Below are 11,185 nucleotides of genomic sequence, written 5' to 3'. Positions count from 1 at the left end.
TTTATCTCCCCGTCATCATCATCTACACTTACAACACAGCAAACATATTTATAATGGTGCTTGTTACGAGGACCACCTAAGAAGTCCACCAAAATGTATACCCCTGGTTGAATCAAGGACCATTCGGGTGTTTGGTATATTACTTCTTCTACATCAAGAGGGTTGTCATTGAAATCATTTGAAGATATTGATAAATTACATAGTTCGGGTTCTTCTTCACTAGAAGTTTCTACTGTAGTAACTGAAATATGTTCTACTAGTTTCTTTGGCCTACCACGTTTTCCAGCTGGCTTTTTCATATTTTTCTTTTCTTGAGCTTCCTTTAGTCTATTTAATACTTCTGATGTTGTTAACACTTCCACTTGCAGTCTTCAGTCTTGGGATTGGTGGCTTAGTGGTACGTCAGTGGTAGTAGAGTTTTGTTGTTTATACTGTAAAAGTTGATTTGAAAAAATGCCTACAATATCTCTTGGACTTAAACTATTGGAAGAATTATTTTCAATATCATTAGAAATTGAAACTTCTTGACTGATACCTGAGGAAGATGCTTGAAAACTTGTTGACAGTGGAGAATATATGGGGTCCTCTATATTTGGATTTACTGTATCACTTGTTTCTATATAATGTTCATTATTTAATACTGCATTGTTTTCTTCAGAATTGTCATTATGTAAATATTTATAGTAATTTTCTAAGTCTATGGGATCAAATTCACTTTCAGGAAATTTTGGTTTTATCATGAGGAAATAAACCAGTCGACACAAACCCAGATACTATATTTTTATGTTTCATCGATATTGACCAAAGTGTTCCCAGAATTTCAGAAAATTTACCCTTTGTTAATCGACCAATACCTTTTCCTACTATTTGCTTGCCAAACTTGATCAATAGTTTATTCCACTCTGTTTTTAAAGGGCCAAAAACACATTTGTCTAATGGTTGTAGTCTGTCAGTAAGATGACTGGGAAATTTTACCAAAACTATATTTTTTTCAATTGCCAAATCTAAAATACGCAGACTTATATGGGAACAATGACCATCAAATAATAAAACTGCAGTTTGTTTGGGTTTATTTTTTGTAATTCTTAATGTTTCAATATTTCTAACAAACATAGTCTCAAACCAGTTGAAAAATAAAGGTTCTTCCATCCATCCATTTTTAGATGTTGAATAAAGAGTTCCAGGATAAGCATTTTCAGAAGTCCAACGTGCTTGGACTGCACCACCCTTGAAAACAATAAAGGGGGGCAAGAAAGACCCATTTGCAGAAATGCAGGCTAAAACTGATATTGATTCTCTACCAGACCCGCCAGACACACGACTAAGTGTCTTACCCTTTTCCCCAATAGCTTTTAACTTTGATGGGTCAGTTAGAAAACCACTTTCATCACAGTTAAATATGAATTCACCATCAAAAGGGGTTATGTTGTTTGTTGTATAAACTTCTTTGAGTTTACTATAAAAATTATAAATAATATCAGGCTTCCTAGCATCCTTCCTTAACTTCTGAAGCTGTTCTGATTTTTAAATGTTAATAAAGGGTGTCGTCTCATGAAAGAATAATACCAGTCATCACCTGGTCTATCATTTTTAAAGGGGGTTTTCAAATTATTTACTTCAACATACTCAAGTACTAGATCCTTCAACTCTTCTTTATCACATGGTTGACCCATTTGTGATCTAGCTAATAGACATTTTTCAATAATATTTTCAGACTGTTGTTAATGCACTACAACGACCAGCTTTCAGGCAGTTCATCGCAGTTTTTCGTCCTTTAATCCTCTGAAATATAACTGATATTGGCACTTTATACTCATCAGATGCTTGAGCATATGTATAACGTCGTCCATTAACGGCATTTACTGCGCTTTGAACATCTTCTATGGTGTATTTAGGACTTTACCTTTTCTTTATATAATTACGAACCCTAAATATAAATAATATTCAATTGAAAAATGTTTTAACTGTAAAAATTATAATAAAATAATTTTTACAATTGCCCCGAATTTAAATTTACATTTACCCCATCATAAATTTATTAGGGGAAAATGTGAATAATATCATAAACATTTAAATTAACGTATTTCACGATTCCCGTGCATAATATTGCATTATAAACACAATAAGAAAGACAACAAAACAAATTTGAACTTAATACTTACATTTTTGAATGATTGGCAGTTGATTGATGTTGGATACTGCCATTCGACAATTGGAAAAAATTAGGTGTGTTATCAAATGATAAATATTATCATCACATAACCTCAAATTTTCGTGTTTAAACCAATACACAATATCAAAACAGTTTATACGGTTCATACGGTTGTGATAAAATGTAAAAAAAATTATAACGTAATTTTATATAATTTTTTTTTACAATTGCCCCAATTTACAATTACCCCACTTGACCCTAATGTATTTGATTTGATCTGATTTAAACATTAGATTACAATGCAATTATTTAAAAATTTAAAATAGATGTGGGGCCTCTTGAGCCAACGATTAGCGGCCCTCTGCAGGGGCATTGCCCCGGCTGCCCCTGTGGTTGTTGCGGCACTGAATATAAGTACAACTTAGACAACTTAGGTACCGATTAATAAATATACGAATTTATGAAAAATCAAAAAAGGCAGTATATTTCGTAATCAGTGATAAACTGATAACCGTCTGAAAAATGTTTACTGATAAATGTGATAACCGATTTGACGCCATGTTGGATTCTTTTGGAATTTTTCCTGCGAAGATCCATTCGTTTCTGGCAGAGATCGTATCATGAATTAGATATCTTCATGATAAGCACAAATGGCCTATCCATTATTTAATATCAATGTTTATGGATGGCTGATAATGATCCGTGATAGCGCTTGGTGGTTTGGCGGGAATGTTTAAATTTTTGAACTTTCGGTGTCAGTGATGTTTCCCGTCGCATGTTCGGTGCCTTATTTTCATTTGTGGAACAATGTAAAGTTTAAAACCGTGTTGGATTATCTATCAAGTAGATGTGATATTCGGTGTACGTCACCGAAGTCACCTAGGTAGGTACTCCGAGTGCGTCGATCGCGTACAATATTCAACGGTATATCAGGTACATGCATTGCAGATAGGTACTTTAGTTTAAATGTTACAGCCATTATCAACAAATTTAATATGAATCGTGTGTGGTCAATACTTTGCGTATACGTTTAAAAAATAGCGTGTCAAGTGTGTCTTGTATTCATAGGGATGATATTGACATATTGTTCACATAATATCTGAAGAGAAAAATTATGTCAGCGTAAAAATGTATAATTCAGTTGAACTGTGTGTAATGACTATAATGATGATATCAAAGGCGCATTTATCGTGACGGTCTCTGTCTGTCTACCTCATAGAGTAATATAGAGAGGCCAATACGTATTACGCTTGTATAAGCCGAGAAAGGTCTGTAAATACAGTTACCACTTAACCATTTGGACATTATTGTAAAATTGTGTACAAAACAACGGTTCATAAGACATTTCAATAATATTTACTGTATATCAACTCTATGTATATACTATATACTCTATGGCCTATGCATTATTGAATGACGTATAATAATATAATATTAATGTATAATAATTGATAGTTTTATAGTTAATTAGTAATTACTTAATTGAAATATTAACTGTTACTATTAATGAAGCAGTTTATTAATCTCAATTATTATTCTACGTTTATTAAACTACTATTATTATGCCAAGCTGTATAATATGTGGAAGAACAAAAAATCAGGATTCTAAAGCTGCCAATGTATCGTTTCACATGTAAGATTATAGCATAGAGTAATATTTAGTATTACTCTATGGATTATAGTCACAATTTGGGGGGATGCTTTTTGGTAATATTTATAAAAAGGTTGAAAATTATGTGAAGATATCAAATTATTATTTCATTAGTAAAGAAAACGAAAGTTTATTAAATATTTGTTACTATTCCAGTTACTACAAAGTTTAACATTTTCAAAATTGTGTCTGATCAAAACAAAGTTTCTTTAAAACAATTTAAACTAAAATCATAATATGTTTATTGTTTTCTAGGTTTCCTAAAGATGAAAGTGATAAAATTAAATGGAACAATTTTTTAATCAAAAACTTTTTAAATCCTGAAAATGTGACAATCAGTAGTTTGGTTTGTTCTCTTCATTTTGATAAATCTTGTTTTATATTGAATAAAAGTAGGAAACTATTAAAGAGGCATGCCACTCCATCCATAATTGTTGACCGAATAAAATGGGTGCATATATTTTACATTCTTAATCAATATAGGTACTAATATTATTATTTATTAGTATAAATGTTTTTATTATATAAATAACTTATATGCAAGGCTGGGCAAGTTAATGATTTTTTTTAATTCAGTTAAGTTAAGTTAATATGCAACAAAAAGTTAAAAGTTAAAAGTTAATTCCATTTTTTTTAAACTTTTTATTAAGTTAAAAAAAGTGAATTATTTTTTTACACAACACTAGAGTACTTTATTTTTTCCCAAACAATATCTAAATTACAGATCATGATGTTTATATTTTATACAGCATTTCCATTTGGTGTATTGTATTTTTAAGAACAGTAGTTACCTATACTAGTAGTACCTATAAGTTATAAGTAATAAGAAATAAATAATAATAACTTTTATAGTTTTGTATAACAATGTTTACAATTGAAAAACAATCCATTATATAAATCATAAATCTATATACTACCTATATTACCGATATTATTATTTATTATTGTTATTTGATATAATAATTTAATAACATAAAACCTTTTTTTAAAAATTAAAAATAAACAGGGTGTTCCATTAGAGTACAGAGTGATTGGAAAATTATAAAAATTTTAACTTAAAACAATTCACGACAAATATTATTTTGACATGACAACAAATTGACTCAAAAAATGAAATGTAAAAAATACGAAAAACAAAATAAATTAGCTTAACTTATTTCTTAAAATGAAAAATTAATTCGTTAAGTTCACGTTTATTAAAAAAAAAATATTTAGTACCTAATTTAATAGTTAAGTTAATGAAAATCCAAAAGTAACTAGTTAAGTTAAAAATTAAAACAAAATTAACTTTTTAAGTTTTATCTTAACTTTAAATTTTAACTCGTTAATGCCCAGCCTTGCTTATATTGCTTGTATTATTATTATAATTTTTAGCCAAAAAAAGTATATTCTGAAATATTGACACCCTTGTCTGAGCCTCCCAGTACTTTTCATCCATCAAATATTATACAATTTGATAGAACTTTAGTTAAAGTTTTTGAAACTGTAACACCTTCAGCTGTGCCTACAAAAATACCAACTTCGAGTTCTCTTCAGCCATCAAATATTTTTAATTTCGATAAAGGTTTGATTAAGGTATATACATATTTTAAAATTAATTTTAATAATACTTTACTACCTATGTTATTGTATCTATGTAATTAATTTGTTTTTTTTTTCATTTAGTTGTCTGTAAACAATGTAGAGATTGAAGGAGTGTTACCCTTAAATGAGTTAAATGAGACAACTTCTTCATGTAGTATTTCTGATACACAGATTAATGATTTATTGGTAAAATGAACAAATATAATTATTAATATATCAATAATGCTTTATGCTATGTAACTGTATCTAAGTAATTCATTACTGTTTATTTTTTAATTGTCTAACAATGTAGAGGTAGAAGGAGTGTTACCCTTAAATGAGACAACTTCTTCATGCAGTATTTCTGATGCACACATTAATGATTTATTGGTAAAATCAACAAATATAATTATTAATATTTCAATAATTATGAATATATTTACTATAGAATATACCAGTAGCAGAATCTCCCATGCAATCTTCATTCCTTGCTGCTATTGAGATTAAAAATGATGACACTCCACGTCGATATTCCTAAAGCGTGGCATTCGACAACTTTCACAGGAGATGAAAATCAAAAATAAAAAGTTGAAAATTCTAAATCAAACTATCAGAAGAAAAAATAAGAAAATTGCCAGTATGAAGACCATTATTCAAGATTTAAAGAAACAAAATCTTATAGATGAAGATACTAGTGTTACTTTATTTGAGTCATTCGGTAAACACAAAGAACTTATCACTAATTGGTCTAAAAAAAATACGGGTAAGAAAATTAGTAAAAAATATAGCCCTACTGTGAGGCAATTCGCTTTATCTCTTCATTTCTTTTCGGCAAAAGCTTATGATTATGTGAGAAAACAATTTGATACTATTTTGCCGCACTCGCGTACGCTTAGTAAATGGTATATAGGCACGTAGATGCAGAACCAGGATTCACAGATGAATCATTAAAACTTTTAACTATGAAAGCAAAAAGTTCATCCCACAATATATATTGTGCTTTAATTATTTATGAGATGGCAGCATTATACGCTGCATTATGCATTATGCATTATGCAGCTATACGGCAGCATTTGGAATACGATGGTAACAAATATTATGGTCGAGTGGATATGGGAATTGGAATAAATAATGATAGCTTGGAAGTTGCCAAAGAATGCTTAGTTTTTTTAGTTGTGTCTGTAAATGAAAGCTGGAAATTGCCGATTGCTTATTTTTTAGCTCGTAGTTTAAATAGTTCTCAAAAATCTGAATTAATTCACCATGCATTGCATGTCTTAGAAAGTACCGGCGTTAAAATAATCAGCCTAACATTTGACGGTTGTTCAAGTAATATAAATACTGCTCAGATTTTAGGTTGTACTTATAATGTAGAAACTTTAAATACTTCTTTTACTTCTGGCTGTGAGAACAATCCTAACATTGTAACACTTCTTGATCCAGCTCATATGGTAAAATTAGTGAGAAATGCTTTTGGCGAGAAAAAAGTATTTTTAGATTTTGAAGGGAAAGAAATAAATGTTGAATACATCAAATTGCTATGCTGTTTGCAGGAAAAGGAAGGTTGCCACCTAGCAAATAAGTTGAGAAAGCAACACATCTTTTATTTTAAACAAAAAATGAAAGTAAAACTTGCGACACAATTGTTGAGTCAATCCGTAGCAGATGCTTTAAAATTTTGCAAAAATTCTCTTAATCTTAATGAGTTTTGTAATGCAGATGCTACAATTCAATTTATTGAATTGTTTAATATTGCTTTTGACATATTAAATTCGAGATCCATCAATTGCATCGGTTATAATAAAGCATTATGCAAAGAAAATATAGAATCAGTTATTTTATTTACTAAAAAAATCAAAACCTATATAAAGGGTCTTAAAGTTGAAGATAAACCTGGAATATTTGTACCTGTACTTCATTCCAGCCGCAAAACAGGTTTCATAGGATTCATTGTCTGTTTAGAGAGCATATTACAATTATATTCTACATTAATTAAAACCAATCAGTTAGAACATATAAAAATATATAGATTAAGTCAAGACCATATCGAACTGTATTTTGGAAGTATTCGATCACACGGTGGTCATAACAATAATCCGATAGTTCGACAATTCCGTTCAGCCTATAAAAAATTAGTAATTCGGATCAATGATATTACAAATTTTAATACAGGAAATTGTATACCACTAGAAGATATTGGAATTCTGCATTACTCTAGCTCTGATCCAGTGAATGTTTTAAATAACAATACTCCTGGTTTTAATTATGATGCTATTATTCAGGAAGAAAATTTGAAAAGTATAAATTCATTTATTTTAGATCATGACTACATAGGATGCCATAGTAATTACTCTTTTAGTAACTTCTCTAAAGAAGTTATTATTTACATTTCTGGATTCGTAGTTCATAAACTTACTAATGTGCTCAAATGTGATACTAATAAAGATGCGTTATGTGCTACTGACAAAGAATGTTTTTTAAATTCATTAATAACATTAAAAAATAAAAAAGGTGATAATGGTGGCTTAATTTATCCCAGTAACGATGTAATTGATATATGTTCTAAAACTGAAAAAACATTAAAACAATTTAACTATACAGATAAAGCTGTTAATAAACTGAAAATTCAATCTGAAGTTTTAGGCCACTTTTTATTTAACTCAAATGTATTCAAACAATTAAAAACTCATAGTAGCGAAACCAGAAATCCTTTAACCGATCATATCACTCTTCTAATAAAATCTATCACATCAACATATATTAACTTAAAAATAAACTATAATTTGAAAAGTCACAATGAAACACCTTCCATTAGAATGTGGTATAATAAACTAACTATTTTTAAAGGACAATAAGTTATTATTTTTGTGTTTTATAACAAAAATGTTATGTATAGTTATTAACATTATTATTTATAATTATAATTATAATCATTATTTATTGTTATAATTATTATTTCTATTCAGTATTACTATTATTATTTATTAATTACTATAATATTATTATTACTATTCATTATTATTATTATTATTTCTATTTAGTATATTACCTATTATAATTATTACTATTAAGTATTATTAATATTATTAAGTAATTTGTTAAATAAATAAATAACTGATTTTTGAATCTGGGTCAAAATATTTAATCCAAAATAATGTATAGGTACCTTTAATCCTATATTAATAATAACAATATAATATAGCTATAGTTTATAAGCATTAATTATTGAACTACACATACCTACTTTTTGTTGAAATGTAACAATTAAAAAATTGTATAATATAGGTATTAGATATAATATTACATCATATATAATATATTATTATATTATATAATATTATTTACTATATTTTATTCTTTTACGATTGCACAATATTTTGTTGCCTCTAACTGGCCAACCTGTAAATATAGTACACTTTGCGCCTCGTTTTTCCGAGACATTGGCCTCTCTATATTACTCTATGGTCTACCTGTATTCACTATCGATCTCTCTCACACGAAGCTTTCGCGTTATTGCGTAATTGTCGATACGATCGGCTTCGTACCTAATTTAGTGGAGTGATGGAAAATCCGTTTTTTGCGGACACGCTGTATGATCGGTGACGGACGTCGGACATATTTAATTTAACATTTGGACGCCGTTGAAGTAAGTAAACGTATTTAATTGCTTATTATACCCTCTTATACTGGCCTTATGTCTCGATTTTTTTTTTTCATCTTATGTTTAACTTGCTTGAGTAAAATGATTTATGCTCAAACACTTTTTAATACTTATATTATACTTATATTATATAATATATTTAATTCCATCTCAATCAATATTTAAACACACCTTCGTGAAATGTCGTTTAATTTCTTATGATGACGGAATGTATTACTGGGCACGAGTCATTTGAATGAATGTAAATCGTATTCCGTGGTAAATTTTAGTTGACCAGATTAAATAGTGCGCTGTTCTTTATTGGTTTTTATAATTATTTTAGAAAATAATTTGTGCATACACATAGCTCGTTTAAAAATTAAAATGTCGTAAAAAGTCGATCGAGAGGACACATATAATCTTATAAGTTTAATTATTAATTAATAATACCTAGTTCAGTTCACTGTAAAACGAATAGCACACTATTGAAACTGGCAAACGAAAATTAACCATGTCGCACGTGTGTAAGACGGAGACAACATAATATTATGCGGGTATCCTCTTAACTGGACCACGTAGCACGTCTGTATAATATTATGTGCATTAAAATTAAAACTCAAGTGTTGGTTGAAATAACTTTACCTAATATTCTATAATCAGGTAGTGTAGGCAATGTGTTCTAATTTGTGTAGGCAAAAAATTGTGTTCGTTAGCCCACTACCAATATTCGATAACAGTCCCGTATAACGCTTTTACAATTATATTTTTTCATTATATTATGTTTAACTTGTGCGGGTGAAATGTGGTTTATGTTTAAACATTTGTTGTTATACTTACTTATATTATAATATATTTAAATACCACTTTGTACCTATAATGTCGTATAAGTGTCTATGATGCAGGAATGTTTTACTCGGAACGTGTGCATTTGAATAAGAGTAAATTGTATTCTGTCACATGTGTTGTCTCAGTCTTACACACGTACGACGTAGTAAATTTTAGTTGACCAAATTGAATAGTGCGCTTTTCGTTATTGATTTTTATAAATATTTTAGGAAATTATTTGTGCATTATTTATTATTTTATATTTTACATATACGTAGTTCGTTTAAAAATTAAAATGTCGTAAAAAGTCGATTGAGAGGACACAGATAATCTTCTTATAAGTTTAATTAACAATTAATAATAGTTGAGTTCACCGTAAAACATATATATATATATATATATAGCACACTATTGAAACTGTCGAACGAAAATTAACTATATCTCACGTGTGTAAGACGGAGACAACATATGCGGGTATATCCTCTTAACTCAATCACCTAACACGTCTGTAGAATACTGTGTGCGGAAAAACTCAATATTATCGATTACTGTTGGCCACGTGTCTAATTTTGTTTTTGGTGCATGGCCAAAGTGTTTAGGTAAAAAATTGTATTCGTTAACTCATAACCGCCTCGTGACATTTTGATAATTTTACATAGCCGACCAGTCACGACCCAACAGTGGCATAGTGTCTGCAAAAATGACTAATTTTAATATTAATTGATTTTATTGTTGATTTTTAGAATGAAATTACAACAGGTATACCAGTACATGGCGAGTGGTATACAGGTGTACAATGCACCTGTATACCACAGCCGACCAAAAAAATCAAAAGGTAACGCTTCCGGCGGGGTCCGGAAGCGTTACCAAAAAAAAAAAAAAAAACGTCGTAAGTAGATGTATACAAAATACAAATTCTAGACTAATACTAAAAGGTGTATCGCCTAATTTGTGTTTCAGGGTGGTTTAGGTGTCGAAAAACCGGACACATTGTCAGGGATTGCCCGGGTGAGTGTATGTATGTTGTACCACGATCATTTATTGCGTATTCTATTATTAATTGTTATCATTTTTTTAGACCCACCCACTCCACAGAAGCCGAACAAAAAAACAACAACCAACACCCAAAAAGACGTCACCATCGAAGATGTGACCGAACAAATTTCGATGGTGACTGTCAATTCCGTTGTAAGTACATTAATTATACATTTCTAATATTTGCTTGTGAAGAAACTAATCATAACAATCTTATGAATTGTAGAATAGCCAAGATCAAACGGAGAAATCAAACGCAAACCGTACGTTTCAGTTGGACAATATTCTTTGAATTTCATGTTTTGTTAGATAGGTAATT

At 29.5% G+C, this 11,185-nt stretch overlaps 1 protein-coding gene across 1 annotated transcript; it reads left to right on the top strand.

The window, feature by feature from the left end:
• The first annotated feature begins 6,005 nt into the window (after positions 1–6,005).
• Positions 6,006–11,181, top strand: LOC100575650. Its single transcript, XM_029485048.1, has 7 exons — positions 6,006–6,215; positions 6,383–7,301; positions 7,539–8,184; positions 10,575–10,666; positions 10,792–10,839; positions 10,910–11,019; positions 11,093–11,181. The coding sequence occupies exons 1-7, from the start codon at positions 6,006–6,008 to the stop codon at positions 11,156–11,158; spliced, it is 2,091 nt and encodes a 696-aa protein (XP_029340908.1). The 3' UTR covers positions 11,159–11,181.
• The last annotated feature ends 4 nt before the right edge of the window (positions 11,182–11,185 follow it).

Source organism: Acyrthosiphon pisum, chromosome X (assembly GCF_005508785.2).
Source record: "Acyrthosiphon pisum isolate AL4f chromosome X, pea_aphid_22Mar2018_4r6ur, whole genome shotgun sequence".
Classification (NCBI taxonomy): Eukaryota; Metazoa; Arthropoda; class Insecta; order Hemiptera; family Aphididae; genus Acyrthosiphon; species Acyrthosiphon pisum.
This window is presented reverse-complemented; position numbering and strand designations above follow the sequence as displayed.